The sequence below is a fragment of the Cannabis sativa genome, unplaced genomic scaffold, assembly GCF_029168945.1.
Source record: "Cannabis sativa cultivar Pink pepper isolate KNU-18-1 unplaced genomic scaffold, ASM2916894v1 Contig3, whole genome shotgun sequence".
In the NCBI taxonomy this organism is placed as follows: domain Eukaryota; kingdom Viridiplantae; phylum Streptophyta; class Magnoliopsida; order Rosales; family Cannabaceae; genus Cannabis; species Cannabis sativa.
Genome location: NW_026870039.1, coordinates 3,382,292 through 3,399,975, shown reverse-complemented (window position 1 = coordinate 3,399,975; position 17,684 = coordinate 3,382,292). Strand labels below are relative to the sequence as shown.

The 17,684-nt window shown below is 32.9% G+C and overlaps 3 protein-coding genes across 4 annotated transcripts; 1 reads left to right on the top strand and 2 right to left on the bottom strand.

The window, feature by feature from the left end:
* Positions 1-234: 234 nt before the first annotated feature.
* On the top strand, positions 235-2,288 carry LOC115700650 (uncharacterized). Its single transcript, XM_030628638.2, has 4 exons — positions 235-670; positions 1,134-1,360; positions 1,490-1,597; positions 2,054-2,288. Exons 1-4 carry the CDS (start codon positions 463-465, stop codon positions 2,174-2,176), a joined length of 666 nt encoding a protein of 221 aa, XP_030484498.2. The 5' UTR covers positions 235-462; the 3' UTR covers positions 2,177-2,288.
* Positions 2,289-2,773: 485 nt separating this feature from the next.
* Positions 2,774-5,905, bottom strand: LOC133033216 (amino acid permease 1-like). The gene is made up of 7 exons (XM_061107877.1): positions 5,552-5,905; positions 5,211-5,444; positions 4,333-4,426; positions 4,002-4,216; positions 3,656-3,798; positions 3,356-3,577; positions 2,774-3,263 (listed from the first exon to the last, which is right to left on the bottom strand). The coding sequence occupies exons 1-7, from the start codon at positions 5,682-5,684 to the stop codon at positions 2,838-2,840; spliced, it is 1,467 nt and encodes a 488-aa protein (XP_060963860.1). The 5' UTR covers positions 5,685-5,905; the 3' UTR covers positions 2,774-2,837.
* A 4,608-nt stretch (positions 5,906-10,513) lies between these two features.
* LOC115702543 (protein SHORT HYPOCOTYL IN WHITE LIGHT 1) lies at positions 10,514-13,347 on the bottom strand. 2 transcript variants are annotated; one of them, XM_030629992.2, is made up of 5 exons: positions 13,195-13,347; positions 12,366-12,719; positions 12,057-12,281; positions 11,865-11,930; positions 10,514-10,963 (listed from the first exon to the last, which is right to left on the bottom strand). In XM_030629992.2, exons 2-5 carry the CDS (start codon positions 12,537-12,539, stop codon positions 10,811-10,813), a joined length of 618 nt encoding a protein of 205 aa, XP_030485852.2. In that variant the 5' UTR covers positions 12,540-12,719; positions 13,195-13,347; the 3' UTR covers positions 10,514-10,810. The 2 variants fall into 2 exon arrangements, with proteins under 2 accessions (XP_030485852.2, XP_030485922.2); XM_030630062.2 differs by lacking the exon at positions 13,195-13,347 and adding an exon at positions 13,036-13,164.
* Between the last annotated feature and the right edge of the window lie 4,337 nt (positions 13,348-17,684).

Sequence of the window (17,684 nt, the reverse complement as noted above, 5' to 3'; positions counted from 1 at the left end):
CACAATTCTACTTTTTCCGAGAGTAAATTTGGCATTCATCTATCAAAACATTCCGGCGTGTACTATACACTTCTCCTGTTACTGTAATAACATTGAAGGAAATTTTGAACATTTTTTTTTTGTTATTTGTTTTATTATTCTCTGATTTTCTTTTTGTTGCTTTGTGGGTGAGAGAGTCTACACGTAATTTTGTAGCCACAAAACTAATCCACGCCACGCAACACATCCCGCGCATGAAAGCCACGAAAGCCTATCATACGCTAACATGCGCCGGCACTTCTTCGTCACCACTTGCTTTGTATTCACTCACTCTTCTCCTTGCGTCTCCTCCTCTACAATAACAAAGCTTTCACTCTCTCTCCCCCCCTCTCTCTCTCTCTCTCTCTCTTCAAAGATTAATAATATAAGATTTAATAGCAGTGAAATGAATGAGTTTGGATTCTGATTGATGCAGAAAACCAAATGGCTTCTCTACAATTTCTGAAGTATAATCCTTCTCCATTTCCCATCTCCCAACCCAACTTTCTAGGAAAACCCAACTCTTTTTTCTCCCAATTTTCTTCCAGGAAAATAATTCATTGCTCCCCAAGCTCTAATGGATCAAGATACTATATGACCAAGAGATTCAGGTTCTTCTGTGCTGCTCAAGACTCTGACAAAGATAGCAAAGGCAAGTTTTATTTTTCCTTTTCTTCTTGCTCTGTTTCAGTGATTTCTTATACTTTTATTTAAATGAAGAAAAAAAGGGGTCCTTTTGTTGGTGAATTGCATAAAGGAAAGAAATTTCTATTTGGCATCTGAGAAACCTTGGTGGAAAATTTGTATGGGAACTGGAAAGTTCATGCTTTAAATTTAATTTGTCAAAGTAATAGATAGTATTTCAGCTCAGAAATGTTTTGATATTACCGCTTATTTGAAATGCCAAGAAATAAGGGAAGAGGTGTAACTTTTTTTTTTGTCAGTTGACACTTTTTGATGTAGTATTTTCAAAATTACCTGCTTGTGCTATGAATTTTTATGGGGATATTTTTCTTTTCTTTAAAACTTTGTTAGTTATTTTAGTTGGTCATTGGAGGACTCTTCCATTTGTGTTTTTTTTTTTTTTTTTTTTGCCTCACAAATGTGATTTTCAGGTGAAGAACCTCCTGAATCGTTGTTCATGAAAGAATTGAGGAGAAGGGGTATGACTCCCACTTCGTTGCTTGAAGAAGAAACCAATACAAGTGAATATGGAGTCAATAATGAGATTGGGAAAGAAGCTAGAGCTTTCATACAGAGAAATGCAGTATCAACTGAAATTGAGAAAAGTCTTGCTAATCAAAGGGAGCGCTCCTTGAAATTGAACAGTGAAGGACTTGAGGTTGACCCTTGTTTCCTTTTCTTTTTCCCTTCAATTTGTTTATTGGTTTCCTTTATTTCTTTTTGAGCGTTAGTTGTTATATAGCTTCACCTTTCAAGGTAACATACTTGAGATTTTCATCTGTTTCAGGGGTTAATCCCTCGAGCCAAACTGCTACTAACACTTGGAGGAACATTTTTCTTGGCGTTTTGGCCTTTGATCCTAATAACAGTAGCATCTTTCTCTGCTCTATATTTTGTAAGTGCTCTTTCCTATCTTCAGTATTGTAACTTCCTCTATCCATTTTGACTTCCTTTTTTTTGTTGTTGTTGTTGAATAGATGATAACCAGATTTCTTCAGAGATATTAATTTGCTTATCTGACGTATACACACACACACACTTGTAAATATAATAACACATAATTCAAAGTCTGCTAAAATTCAGTGATGGACTCAGAGTTTTTAAATAATTATTGAACTTCCATAACTTAGTTTGAATTAGAGTAATCCTTATTAAGAACCACAATGTTATTAGAGATAATAAGTGGGAATTAGAATCAGAATATGGGCTGGTAATTATTACTTGGGAATAGTGCTTATTATTTTTCTTAATATATATTTTCTCAAGTCTATGGTTCTCCTTTTGTATATGTATGTTACTTCTTTTTGGTTTATAAAATATTAAGCATTGATTGTTGTCTTTTATTGGCCAGTACTTTGGACCAGCTTTTGTTCATGATGGAACCCAAACTCCAATTTCACCACCCCAGTATGTGGATCCATATGCACTTCTGGAAGAAGAAAGGATCTCAACAATGGCACCGCGTGTAAATTGAAAGATGCATTGTTTAAACACTTGAACATATATTTTAGATTCTTGTATCCCAATTACAATGGCCAAAAGGTACATACAAGGCCAGAAATGAAATATGGAAAATCCTTACTACATGCTTCATTGCCATTTTAATGACTTGTTTATTCTTTTTTCTGTGCAAATCTCAGTTTGATTTATGTATATATATATGTTGATTACTAGGTTTTTCATTCTAAGTCAAGGAGTGCTCATGCTCATATATATATATATATATATATATAAATATATATGTGGTGGTGCCCAACACTACTAGTTTTCTACCATAGTTATTAAATTAAATATGTGAGACCACTAACAGAAATATGACACATTGAGGTGGTGTTGGGTACTATTGCATTTTTATCAAAAGAATGTCTTTTCGTGATACTTATTTTTTGTTTTTCTTTTCTACTTCTCATTATTGTTCTAATGAATCTCAAATTGCATATTGGTGCAATAGATGAACATGATTAAACTAAAAACCAAATTAGTAAAACTCTAATAAAATAACAGAGAAGGCCAATTCTGGTTCACAAGGATACTAACACTAAACAATGATTAGTTGATTAAAGCTTTAATCTAGTTGAAAACTCAAGGTAAATAAATTCAATATAACAGTATTTAAAGTACACTGTCATCAAGAATCAAGATACAGACATGAAAGGCCTGTATGTCTTGAGCTCTATAATTATGCCTCTAACCGAACCAGCAGCAGCAAGCAGAGAAACAATTAGGCAAGCTCCACTTAGTACTTTCAGCCCCCACCATTTCATAGAATAGCTCAAAACCCTTGTCTGAACTATGTGCATTTCTATGGGGAAGTACACAGCTAATGGCCAGAAAACTAATGCTCCAAGTAGACCTAAAATGTCATTGAAGAAAGGAAATATAATTGACAGAGTAGTTGTTGCCGTCACATACAATGATCTCGACACAACTCTGAAGAAATTCAACTTGAAAGTACACAAAAATGGAATCTTAATGGGATACTCTTTCACTACAAAAGCTGTCTCCGGCCACCATTTTCGACTCTTCTCTTCAACTGAACTGAAAACAGGTTGGGAAAATACCTACATACAATTCCATATCAGAGATAAACTCGAGAAGGAAAAGTAAGAGCAAGGAAATCAGAGTGATTGTTAGAGAATTATGGTTTCAGTACCTGATAAGCACCAACGAGATGAACAACAATACAGGCATTAGCAAAGTCAACAAGCCAGAAAGGCTCATCAAAACCAGTTAGAAAATTTCCCGGCGCCTTGTTTCCAAATGCTATGTAGCCTAGTATTCCACATAGCATGTAAAAGAAGGTTGTGATAGTGACTCCAACTGTGGTAGCTTTCTTCATTACTTTGTGTTCTGGTGGGCTTGATTTCAGTGTGTCCTGCAACAATTTTGTTCAAAGATTATACATATTGTCTTGACTATTTCATTTGAAGACCAAAAAGAGAGAAGCTCTCACCTGTATCTCTATAAGGATTTGAGAGAAAGCATAGGCAAATGCAATGTTTCCAAGAGCCTGAAAGCAGCGCACAATTTTCTCTTCACTTGTGACATCTACACCTACTTCTACACCAGTTATACTTGTCTTGGGATGTTCCCCTCCTACAATTCAGTATTAGGCATACCAATATTATTATTTTAAGAAAATTCTATCAAAAGGGTACAACCATGTTAAATGGCCAGGATCATGGACTACACCGTACCAGTAAGATATAAAAAAATTATATCTACAGTAGAATTATCATTCTATTTTACTCAAATCTTCACAAACAAAAACACTAATTGTAGTTTTTGATGTGACTGACCTGCGATTCTAGAGATTGATAGACCAATGCCAATGAAAGAGTAAGTGAAAGACATGATGGCTGCTATGACAGATAGTCCTGATAGCTTGCTGATATTTGGTATTTGGCTCAAAACAATCTGAACAACACCAAATATGAGCATGGAGAGCTCGTTTGATGCATGACAAGCTGCTGTATGACCATTTTTATGAATACAAGTTGCTCTTTTTATGGCCCTGATTTCAATCAAGAACACACACTCGACCAGATTATAACCTTTAAATTGCTAAAAATGTGAGAGACATTGAATTTTATATAACACTACATATGTGAATATAAATATATAGCTTACCCAATACCAAAGGCTGTGGTGATTGTATAGCCAATGGATGATCCTACAAGATTAATATATTGAGCTATACCACAAAACCTGTACTTCCTTCCTCCTAAAAAGACATAACGAAAAATGGTTTAAACATAAATACGTTTTGAGGATTTTTTTTTTTTTTTTGACAATTTAGTTATGCCCTTCTAGTTAAAGTGTATTTTTTTTTTTAGTTTTTTTATGGACGATTTCAAAACTTTGTTTTTTCATCTTATTATAGTTTCAAATTTAATATATTTATATTAGGGAATTTACCCCATATACTGGTTTTTATTTTTTATTTTTTTTAAATTTACTGTTTGGATTTTTAAAGTGGTTGCAATAGGAGTTTCTATAAGATTTTTGTTTTGCAATTTAAGTTGTGACGCTAATTGCAATAGATGTTTCTATGTATAATTTCATAAAAATGCAAAAAAAAAAGAAAAAAAAAACTGTTTTAAGGTGTAAAACTGAAAAAGACCCTTTATATTATAGTTGCAAATGAAAAATTACAAATAATTGTTTCTCAAAAAAAAATTACACATAATTGTATAAAATTATTCAAAAACTAAGAATTTTGTAAGAAAAAAAAAACAATTAATATATAAAGGCTACCGTTATTTATAAGAGAAAAGATCCCTCCCTCCCTTCCTCTTTTTTTATTCTCAAAATCAAACTAAAAAGATCCTTTTTTCTTTCTCAAAATCAAACTGCCAAACAGTAATATAAATACTGCAATCCATAAGGAAAACTAATAACAAATGAGTCACAAAAAAAAATAAATAAATAAAGAAAAGAAAGAAAGAAACACAAGGTTAATCTTTGAAGAAAAAGAGAAAGAAGGGTTATGAGATTAGAATGTATACCTAAGTATGTTTCAACAGCCTGCATGTAAGTATAGTTTCTTGTTCCAGTAATTGGATCTGGGAACCTGTAAAAATTAGCCAAAAGACTAGAAGTAAATAAAGTTATTATAGAGAACATAATAAGAGCCAAAGTGCCTGCAATCCATCCCAACTGAGCAACTGCCCAAGCCAAAGAAAGCACTCCAGACCCAATAACAGCTGTTATAATATGTGCACTTGCAGTCATCAAAGTCCCTTCAAAATCCCAAAACAAAGAAGAATGAGAAAAATGAACCATAGAAACGACACCCAGAATGCAAAAACGACATGAGAAAATAACATAAGCATGCATAAACACATACCATTTCTTCTAACTCGACCATCATCATCAAAAGCATTACTCTTGTCGCTTGATTCAACATCTTCTATTGAAAAGTTTTGATCACTAGTACTTCTACTCCTCTCATGATTATTATTATTATTATCTACATTCATATCTACTAATGATACTAAATAGTTATGTTGAATCTTGTATCTCTTGACTGGAAGTTATAAGAAAACTGAAGAATATTGTGAGTGTAGAATTGGAATCTTGGAGAAGAGATTTATAATCAGGGGATCATGTTAGGGTGTTAGAATGTTATTGTCTCTCTATTTGTCCACTTATATGAATGTAATTAAGGATCACATATTTCACAACAAATTGGAAAGAGCAATAAAATGAAAACCCAAAATGGAATAAATAAATAAATAATATAATTTTCTTTTAAAACATAGAAAAAGGAAAAGAATAAACAAAAAAAAAAAAGTTTTACCGATTCAAATGTAACTTTTTTGGTATCTGAATTTGTGCATGAAAAGCATGTAAAAATTAATTGTCAACGTTGACACTTTTTATTATTTTCACCAATGGTAATATATAAATGCCATAAATGTATATAGGAATCACATACACTTGTCTTCTGAAAAATATCATAGAGAAATTTTATCTGAAAAATAATGTTAATTTTTATTTTGTTTCTTTCAAGAACTTCAAATTCATTCTAGAAATACTGAAAATTAATTTTGAAATAAAATACTTGCCAATTTAGTTGATTTTCCATTAAGGGAATTTAAAGAATTAAAAAAAAAAAAAAAGTGTTTCGATATGTCTTGGTTTTTGTTACTCGATATAGATATTTAATTTTGGAATACACCCTTTCTTAATTTTCATACATTACAAAATTACAAAGTCAAAAAAAAAAGTTCAAAATTACCATTTTTTTTTTAAAAGAAATTTGAACGAAGAAAAAACACTTTCTACACCCTCTATTTTATAAAAACAGTAATAATAATTGCTGCAAAAAGATATAGTAATAATAATAAAGAAAATATGATAATATATAATTTGTTTGAAGAGATGATGTAATTTTATTAATAGTAATCATCTAAAATAAAACGAAAAACGAATTAACTAATCGGCCGTCTGATTTTCGAATCGTTTGACAAAAAAAAATTAAAATAAAATCAATCGAAAAAGATTGCAACATCACAGTTAATTTTAAAAATACCTATATTCAGTTTCCTCCATTGCTAAAAAAACACAATAATATCTCTTGCCGCATTCATTCAACTCCTTATCTTGAACATTTAACTATTGTGCATAGGTATGTAATTGTACTACTAATAACCATTTTAACCGTAGAGAACTTGTTATTCCCAACTAATAGCAATATGATGACGAGATATCAAAGAATAAATAAGATGGACCAACAACAAAATAAAATTATGTAATAGAGACAAAACTAATCGTAATAACAAAAACCTAATTGGTAACTAACTTAATAATTATATTTCTGTTAAGTATGTATAAATCATACAATACAATATACTTCAAATATATATATATATTAGTAGGTATTCATGTAGAATAATAGGAATGATTCTAACAAAAAAGGAAAAGATATAGGGTAAATATCATTTTAGACTCTGTGTTTTGCAGAAGTTATCAATTGAACCCCCTATTTTGTTAAATGACAAAATGGACCTTATATTTTCTACCATAGAAAAAATAGGATCCTAAGCTCAATTTTTAATAATTTTATTTTTTTTAATATAACCAACTTTAAAAAAATTTCTAACACGAACAGACATAGAAATTGTAACTAATTTTATCATAACATCTCTTAATCAGATTATTATTAAATTTTATTTTGACGAAAAATCAGTTCAAGTCTTATTTGTACAATTTAAAAAATATAAATTTTATTTTATCATTTAATAAAATACAAGGTCTAATTAATAATTTTTATAAAATACATAGTCCACAATAATATTTACTAAAAAATATATGTGAATTGAAGCACATTTTAAAGTTCCTTTAAAAGAATGCTTTCATAGTTCCCCACAAATCTCACATTTTTCTTCCTATGCCCACACATCTTGCGGGGGTCTCGCCAATGTGCTTGATCAAACAAAAATTGTTAACACAGTTATAAATTAAAAGAACAAATGTAGCCTTACAAAATAAAAAACAAAAAAAAAAAAAAAAACAAAAAACAAAAACAAAAGAAAAAAACAAATGTATAGCTCCTATAAATGTGTAAATTGATTGATAAATGTGTGGGCAACGGTGGATCTGAAATTTTTATTTTGGTTTAGTGGGGCTTAAAAATAAAATTACATTTATTAACTTATATTGATAAAAACAAAAATTGTAATGGTCTATCTCAAAAGATATATATTTTTTTTATATATAATGTGTTTATCGAGTAGAATTAATTTTATAGATATATATAAATATTAATATTATTTATGTTAGATTAATTTAAATATATATATAAATATTAATATATTTATTTTCTTTAATTTTTAAAACTTTAAATATTATTTTTTTTAAAAAAAATAAATAATAATAAATGGTTTCTTTTAATTTTAAAAATACAGATAACAAAAATTAAAATTAAAAATATAACTAAGTATACGAGTCATGGACGTAACAATAACCTAGTATATATATATAAATATATTAACGCAAATTTTCGTTAACCAATAATAAGTCTTTTTCATAATAAATATAATACATAAATAATGAGAAATAAATAATATATAAATAACACAAGATATTTTTACGTAGTTTTGCAGTTAAATCTGCATACTCTACGAGTCTATCTTATTTAAGATATTTTTTTAATACAAGATACAATATATAATTGATCGTATATTGTCTCTCTCAAATACTTCGTCCCTTTTTCTAAGGAATTTGCCCCTATTTATAGGAATATAAGTTGACAGTTATTTACATTCAATTCAAAATATAATCGTTGATGACATGTGATCAATTCTCATGTTTCATTTAAATTGTATGTGGATAATATTAGATAACCGCTTAACTGCTCGTAATTCTTATCCTTATAGATGATTAATGCTGATTTGGACAATTATATCTCGCTTATCTTCGAGTTATTATCCTTGGCTATTATAATGTGGAAAAAAGGCTAAGTGTTAGCAAATGATTCTCCTCGTCAAGTTTCTTTAGAACAGCGAGGTGATTGTCTCACTATTCATAACCCGAGGTTGCTTTGCATAACTGTATTCACTCCTTCGAATAAATGAATTACCTTCTTGGGCCTGTGTACTCCGAGGCACGCATGTGTCTCGTCAATATAGGTTTTAATAGTCTTCTATCCTTGTCTCGCTTAAGACTACATAGTCAACGAGTTATGAATATTTTCTATTAATCCTTTATTTAACGAGTTATTCTTTTTCTATTAGGTGGTTCATATTCCACTATAAGACACGTGTCAATCTCTGAAGTGTAGCCGAATTTTGGGTATAACAATTGCCCCTTAAACAGTTCTTTTTTAATAAAAAGAGCTTTTTAAATGATTGCAAGGGTATTTTGTCTTAATCCAATTTTAAAAAATTGCATGCTTTTAGTTTTGGCGATTCATGATTTCGAGGCACATCATTAGCATTAATTGCCAATCTTTTCCAATTCTTCCGTGTTCTCATCCGTTAGATCTTTTTCCTCTTGATCTAACGGTAATTACTCTTAAAGTATAAAATTCAAGAGAAAACAACTACTTCACCATTTTTCCCTTTCAAACCTTCGAGCTTTTCTGTGAAAATCATTCTCGACTTCTCAATACCTTGCATGCCCTCTCTATCATTGACCTATTTTCTGCGAGTTTCTTCAGATTTAACCTTCAACCTCAGGAGTCAGAGTACGCTGATTCATTCGTCTCAATCCCAGTTACAGATTTCTTCCTTGTGGGAAAATTCACATCTGAACAGTAAGTGGTTTATTCCTTCTTTTTGGTAATTCTTTTTTCTGGGTTGGTACTCTTATTTTTGTGATTAATTGCATCATTGCTTACTCCGTTTGATTTAAGTAACTTCATTTTAGTTTTTTGAATAATTTCTAGGGTTTAGGAGAGAAAAATCTTAGGTTTAATACATTTATAGGCTTCTGGTTTGAATAAATTTCTTCTAAAGATTGAGATTATTCTTTTTTATAAAAATGTCCCAATCTGGTTTTGAAATTTTAACTCAAGATTTCCTCGAAATAGAATGTCCTAAGGAATTAGCCCTTCCATTCAAACCCAAAATCCAAAAACCTCAATCCAAACTTGAGATAAATGATGCTAAAATTAGGAACCATTTAATAAAAACCAATTAGGATGAAGTTTCCAGTCGCTATAGGCAATTTTTACAAGAGATAACTGAGAGTAAACTTCGTTATCTGCGAGATGCAGCCTAGCCTGAACCTCAATCTTTATCTTCTATTCCTTTAGCGAGACCCATGTTTTTATCTCAAGTCACTGTTGCTTTTTCATCAGGTGACCTTGATTTTGAAATCATGTCCACCAAGCCTCGTAAATCCCCCAGGATCCTAATGTCACATTTGAAGCTAAACTTATTGAATCCAAGGTGAGAGCCATTGGAGAGTATGTGGGTGGTGTATTAAAGTCCTACGGCATCAAGCAAAGGCAAGGATGCCGCATTAGATTCGTTGCTCCAGGGGAATTCAGCTACTTCCCTCCAGATTAAGTTATCCACGAGTAGTACGGTGGTGCTAGTACTAGTGGCTCGTCTGGGATAGGCACTTGAAGCCTCGAGCACATCAAAGTTGGAGCAGTTCTCCCCTCGAGAGAGTACTACAAAGAATTCTGTAATTATCTTGGAGTTGCCCCATTTAAGCTGAAAGTTCTTAATTTTTATTTTATCTTCTATTAAAATAGTCTTTTTTCACATCTTTAAATAGAATTGTCATCCACCGAAATGGTGAAAAAGTTATTCTTACCTTCTAATGTTTAAAAATTCAATTAAACAAAAGAATGAAATAAATATTAATTTTTTTTGCATTCCATTTCATTACCCCAAAGTCCTAAGTTATGAAACATATGATATGAATACAATACACGAGACAGGCATAATCATGCCAGATTTATTTATACCTGTAGATCTGATCTGATATGTGATGATGATACAGAAAGGTAGACCTTGCTACCTTAGAAAATGTTTATTATATGATAACAGATGTAGTTAGTTCTTGATCTCCAGAAAGGTAAGCAATTTTTGTATCCAAGATTCCTATCTAGAACAAACTACATCTGTTATAGAAGCAGGCTTGTCAGTTGTCAAGCAGGCTTAACACGATCCCATGCGCCATTCTCGTCATCAAAGTCCTTTATTGAAAGATTGTGGTTTTCTTGCAAATAGATTAACCCAGTCCATATTCCTCTGATGAGTAAGATGCTCGCAAAAACTACACTACCGATGGTGCAAACCACCTGCAATTTCAAAACAGATAGAAATTTGATTCAGAATTTAAGACTACATTTTGGTTAAAGATATCTTAATTCTTAAATGTTGCATCACTACTCATGTTATCTTGGCTTTTAAATTAGAAGCTTGATGTATTCAATAATCAATTTCAAACCATGTAACATTATGGATACGGGTGTTTAACAGAACTAGAACTAACTTCTCAACTCAATTATTATCATTAAAACACAATAAACAGCAACAGCTCCAATAAATTGCATATAGTTAGGCAAGTCATCATAACTTAATCCAATAAGCAGTACAAAATTAGGCACGTCTTCCAAACTTGTACAGTGAACTGCTCAAAGTTAGGCACATTCTCTGAACTTTTTATCACATAAGCATATACACCGCAAGTAGCTTAGGCTTATGTAAAACCAGTTGCAGAAGCATTAGGCAGCCTCAATCTACAAGACAAGCTACAGGTATTGTTAAAATTTACTTCATGGTGGTGTGGGCTTATAATCTAATGGGTGATTTTGAACCATGTTTTCTCGAATTGTATACCAGATGTATTGTAATGTAGTCCTATGCATAGTTCTACTTCTACTATTCTTACTGGGCTCGAACAAGCATGGACATCAAATTATTAAACATGATAGAACATTACATATTGGAAACTAAATTTAACTAGTGAAGCAGTTAAGATCCGATGTAACTAAAGAATTAAGATGAAAAGTTACTACAGTACTGCTATGAATTATTAGTCAAAAGCATGACAAACATGCCAATGCCAAATTCTTAAGACAGAGGAACCTCAAATATTTCAAAACCTTCTGTGAGAAGCACTTGCAAGACCCATTCAATTAGAGATCATACACAACAGTGATTTTAAGTGGTTTAATGTAAGAGAAATGATTCATTTACCTCAAGAAACGCCTTCAAAATCCACAAAAAAGCAAGAATTAGCACTCCATTGACAGAAAATCCCACCTAATATCGAATTTCAAGAACTAGGTCAGATGCAAATTTATAAAGATCAAATTACAAATGAAATGAAACCCCAGTTTTTCATTTCATGATAATAAATCTATGCTGAGAAGAACCGAGTATTTGCACCAGTTTGGTTGGGATAACTATTGGAAGAACTGATCGTACAGCTCGTCGAGCACGCCTAGAGATCTTCTTAAAAACATTCTGGACGAACTTAATCAAAAGATCAAGACTTCTATCTTCTTCTTCTTCATCATCATCATCGTCATCTTCATCATCACCATGTCTACTGTATTCAGAGCTGATAGAACGGCTCCAACTGCGTGGATCATCCACAAGAGTATCACTACCCTGAAACAAAATTCTAAGCTAGAATCATACTTTAACAATCACTATACATGTAATACAACCATGTGACATACAAAGAGAAAAAACCTGGGGAGAATTGGAGATTCTTCTTGAGGCTTGAAGGCGAAAAGGAGTTTGAAAAGGTAAAAATCTGAGTCTGAAATTCAAGGTGTGCCGATGGAGATAAATGGAGTGAAATACTTGTTGACGAGATTTAAGTGTTTGAAATGATAAGGGAGAGAGTGTCGCAGCTAATGACATGGTTAGGGAAGGTGTGACGCTACAACATATGCAGATCACGGTTGTGTGATACAAAATTGTAAATTGAAAATTCTAAGTCTTCTAAAATATGGTTACAAAAATGTTGAATGCCATAGCTTCCGTTGTTTGCATTACAAGACTCAAACTGCTATAGCTTCATTGATGGCTACACCCATATCCCTAAAATATAAAGAAGAAGAAGAAAAGACAATAAAATGCATGGCAGAAATGATTGAGAATATACACAGTAACAAAGAACACAAAACAAAACAAGGCTTCTTTGATAAACAATCAAGTTAATTCCTATGCAATTCTAAACAATTATGATCACCCGTCAAATAATTTTGTCTCCAATTTTATACATAAATATATAAAAGAACTAACAAATTCAAATCAATCTTTAAGCAGAGATCGTTGTAATACACCTCATAAATGACAGCAATAAGATTTGCTTCATAGTATCTGTTTTATTGATATAAATCAACCCTTAAATTACCTTTTCCTCTAAATAAAACTAATCAATAACTCCAGAAGTGTAGTGATTATAACTATACGAAAACTATTCCGAAATTAAGCATAGACGGATAAAGAAGGAGCAAAAGGATAGATAGAAATTGAAGCTTCATCTTTTAATCTAGGGTTAGGGAGTAATCACCTGTTCTTGAATTGAAGATGAAAACCCACTCGTGCACAGGGGAAAGCTATCTGAAAGTTGGGCGTAGTTAGGTTGGTTGGCACCAAACAAAGGGAACCGAGTCAAGCCAGTTATGTTATGTGAAGTGGCTAATATCATAAACGACCAAATTTCAGTTTTCTGGTTTTTGTCTTATTGATTTATTTACTTTTAAAAATATTATGATAATAATAACAAATCTATTATTTATATGATCTAAATTATTATAACTTGTTGATAGATTTAATGGTTTAATTTTAATCAAAGTCCAATTGTTAATAAATCTTATAAATAATTTGTAATTAATAGATTTTGTATTTCTTTCATCATTGTTAACCTATTATTAGAATCACTAAGTCAACTGTTTTTACTATCCTAACTGCTTCTCCAATTTATGCTCATTCGGTTATTTCAGTTTAGTTGTGTCAGATAGGTTAGTTATTTTAGTTGAGTCGGTTGGTTCTTGTTCTGGTGCTTTGTATATGTTAAATTGGGTTGATGTGTCACCCCTGCTTTTCCCTTATATATATAGCCTTGTAAATTGTTCTTTTCCATTCATTTCAATAATACAATTTCATTCTGCCTTTTCTCTTTTCGCATTATGGTATCAGAGCAGGAGAGGAATGCTTTCCCTTGATCGAGCCTGTCCTTCCGCAACCTCTCGCCGTATTCCCATCTCCGGCAACGCCATTGTTGCTGTCTCTACTCTGCTCTTCTTCCCCGAGTTGTCCCCTCGGCGCAACCAATCTTGTTATCCTGAAATTCTTCCTTGTTGATGTTTCACTATGTCGAATGAAGACCAGACCCGATCCAGATCTAAAATCGGAGATTCCACTCCCTCTGCAACACAAAATCCCAGCTTACAGACCAATCCAGTTCTTCAGATTGGAAGCGTGAAGAACCCCCTTAAGGATCCAACAAACCCATATTATCTCCACCATGGAGATAATCCAGGTAACATTCTTGTATCTCAATTACTAACTGGCCAAGATAATTATGTTTCTTGGAGTAGAGCTATGCAACTCTCTATTTCTGTCAAGAATAAATTGGGTTTTCTTGATGGTAGTATTCCCAAACCTCCTCCTTCCGATTATGTCCTTTATAATGCCTGGGTTAGAAACAATAACATAGTGATTTCATGGATTCTAAATTCGGTTTCTAAAGACATTTCTTCTAGCATTCTTTAAGATGAATCTGCTGCTGCTATTTGGGCAGATTTAAAGGTTCGATTTTATCAAAAAAATGGACCTCATATATACAACCTTAAAAAAGCTCTCATGAATCTAAGGCAAGAAAATCAAAATATTAGTATGTACTTTACTAAGCTCAAAACTATTTGAGAAGAGCTGTCCAATTATGGACCCACTTGTACATGTAACTGTTATACCTGTGGAGGAATAAAAAAATTGCAGGAACACTACCACATGGAGTATGTCATCTCCTTCCTAATGGGGTTGTCTGATCAATTTTCCCAAGTCCGTGGCAGTATCCTCCTAATGGACCCTCTCCCTGAAGTCAGCCGTGTGTTTCACCTTGTCACACAAGAAGAAAACCAGAAAAACAATGCTATTGGTGCGGCCGATTCCAACTCGAACATGGCATTTGCTTTTCAGAACAACAGAGGAGGTGCTAACAGACCAGTTTGTCAAGGAACCAAGACTCATCCACCTAAAAGAAACAGACCTTTTTGCACACATTGTAACATTCTTGGACACGCCATTGAAAAATGTTACAAGATTCATGGATATCCACCAGGTTTTAATAAAAATAAAGGCAAGAAGCTGCTGCCAATCAAGTGCAAACCAGCAACGAAAATAAAACTACCGTTGATGATAGCAACACCCTTCTTCCTCAACTAAATGCTGCTCAATATTAGCAACTTCTCAACCTATTAGCAAGTCAACAACCAGCTGTGACAGCCCCCGATCCGAGATCCTCAACAGGTAACTCAGGTATGGGTTTAACTTGCAATAATATTTCTATTTCTAAACAAAGTTGGATAATTGATTCTGGTGCAACGCGACATATCTGCAACAATGCCAAATTATTCCAATACATATGTCCCGTGAGTACTACTAACTTGATATTACCCAAGAATGAAACCATTGTTGTCAATCGAAGTGGTTCTGTCAAGGTTGATGAGTCCTTAACGCTTAAAAATGTTATTTGTGTCCCTAATTTTAAGTTACAATATAATATCTGTTAGTTGCCTTATTAATGATAACTATGCTACTGTTATTTTCAATACTAATGATTTTCATGTCCAAGAAACCCTCAACAAGAGAATGATTGGCAAAGGTAGAATCAAGAATGGCCTTTACATGTTGGACCCTACACCTAAAGATGTCTATGTATGCACGATTACTGCTGACATATGGCATTCGAGGATGGGACACCCTTCTAAAAATCGCCTTTCTTTACTTAGCAATACTTTGAATTGTAATTTTGATTCCTTGCACAAAAAATAGCCATGTTACATTTGCCCCTTAGCCAAACAAAAGAAATTACCTTTCTCAAATAATAACAAATTTTCTACTAATAAATTTGATTTGATTCATTGTGACATTTGGGGTCCATATCACATTCCTTCTCATTCAAATCATAAATATTTTCTTACTCTTGTCGATGATCATTCTAGATTCACTTGGATATATTTGCTCAAAAATAAATCAGATGTTATTACTATTATCCCTCAGTTTCTTGCTTATGTTCAAACTCAATTCAATTGTGTTTTTAAGAAATTCAGGTCCGATAATGCCCTGGAGTTGGTGTTTAAAGAACTCTTCTTAAAACATGGTATAATGCAAGATTTCACTTGTGTTGAAACCCCCGAACAAAACGATGTTGCTGAAAGAAAACATCAACATCTCTTAAATGTTGCTCGTGCTCTATATTTTCAATCTAAATTACCTATAATTTTTTGGACAGATTGTTTGATGACATCGGTTTTTCTCATTAACCGAACTCCCACACCAAATCTTGGAATAAAACTCCATATGAATTGCTTTTTAATGAAATACCTGATTACACTAACTTGAGAAGTTTTGGTTGTCTTGTTTTTGCTTCTACTCTTACAGCTCATAGAACCAAGTTTGAACCAAGGGCTAGACCATGCGTGTTCATAGGCTATCCCCAAGGATTTATAGGGTATAAACTATATGACATAAACTCAAAACAAATATTTGTTTCAAGAAATGTTTTTCATGAAAGTGGTTATCCTTTTCACAAATTAAATACTGACACTAACACCATAGACCCTTTTTCTCATATGGTTTTACCTTCATCTAGTGTTACTCTAACACCTGTCCAAGATTTCCCTATAGCAAGTAATGGCATTTTAGGTACTAATAAAACAATGCAGGAAAACAGTCCCAACACACCAGCAACAATGCAAAAATCAGCACCAGTAATAATGCAGAAACACACTCCTGTTGCTATCAATTCAGGCACACCAGCAATAATTCCTTCGATCAACATCAGCACACCTGAGTCAGGTTATTTTACACCAATAAATGTTGATCACTGCCCCGAGAATGTTCCACCAAATACTACACCAACAGCCATTGACATCACTACTGCTGCTACTTCTCCTACGCATTTGAGACGCACCAGCAGAGTGTCAAAGCCTCCTGGATACCTTAGAGACTACGAGTGTCACTCTGTCCTTCATGACAGATCCTCTACACCACACTCCCTTGATAAATTCTTATCTTATCATAAACTTTCTGATTCTCACAGGGCTTTTATACTTGCAGTTACGCCACTCTTCGAACCCACAACGTGCAACCAAGCTGTGCATATCAAGATATGGAACGAAGCTATGCAAACTGAGCTTTTTGTCCTCATCAAAAACAAGACATGGACTGTGGTTCCATTGCCTCCAAACAAACGTGCCATAGGTTGTCGTTGGGTCTACAAAATCAAATATAATAGTGATGGATCTGTCGAAAGATGTAAAGCACGCCTTGTTGCACAAGGCTACACACAACAAGAAGGACTTGATTTTTTTGACACCTTCTCTCCAATTGCCAAAATGGTCACCTTCAAGTTACTCTTAGCCATCTCCACCATCAAACAATGGCCTATCCTTCAACTTGACATCAACAACACTTTCTGTTGGATGTTATTTCACCAGGAACTTAGAACTACTCACAAGTATGTTGATTTAACCTAAATATGAACTTCTAAAACGATGGAAAATTAAACACATAAAAGTATCAGAAATCTTACATTGGGTGCAGCGGAATATATGTCTCCTCCCACTCAGATCTCTAACCCTTGATTCCTTTCTGTCGCAGAGTATAATCAAGATCTGAGCCCGATAGTCCTTCTTTGTTGTTTCTGAATTCTACACAGCCTTCCTCACTATGATTGGGGTATTACTTGATGTGTGTGGGAACTACTCTAACACTTATAGATTTCGAAACAGTGAAGGAATAGAGAGAGAGAGGGTGGCGGCTCAGAGAGAGTTT

Bases quoted from the DNA above. Each gene is read 5' to 3' on its own strand.
- LOC115700650 (XM_030628638.2), top strand. From the start codon at position 463: ATGGCTTCTCTACAATTTCTGAAGTATAATCCTTCTCCATTTCCCATC. The intron at 1,361-1,489 runs GTTGACCCTTGT...CATCTGTTTCAG, and splicing joins TGAACAGTGAAGGACTTGAG to GGGTTAATCCCTCGAGCCAA. The intron at 1,598-2,053 runs GTAAGTGCTCTT...TTTATTGGCCAG, and splicing joins CTTTCTCTGCTCTATATTTT to TACTTTGGACCAGCTTTTGT.
- LOC133033216 (XM_061107877.1), bottom strand. From the start codon at position 5,684: ATGAATGTAGATAATAATAATAATAATCATGAGAGGAGTAGAAGTACT. The intron at 3,799-4,001 runs GTCAGTCACATC...ACTGAATTGTAG, and splicing joins ATCAATCTCTAGAATCGCAG to GAGGGGAACATCCCAAGACA. The intron at 3,264-3,355 runs GTACTGAAACCA...AATTGTATGTAG, and splicing joins ATCTCGTTGGTGCTTATCAG to GTATTTTCCCAACCTGTTTT.
- LOC115702543 (XM_030629992.2), bottom strand. From the start codon at position 12,539: ATGTCATTAGCTGCGACACTCTCTCCCTTATCATTTCAAACACTTAAA. The intron at 12,282-12,365 runs GTTTTTTCTCTT...ATTTTGTTTCAG, and splicing joins GAATCTCCAATTCTCCCCAG to GGTAGTGATACTCTTGTGGA. The intron at 10,964-11,864 runs GTAAATGAATCA...TTGAAATTGCAG, and splicing joins TTTTGAAGGCGTTTCTTGAG to GTGGTTTGCACCATCGGTAG.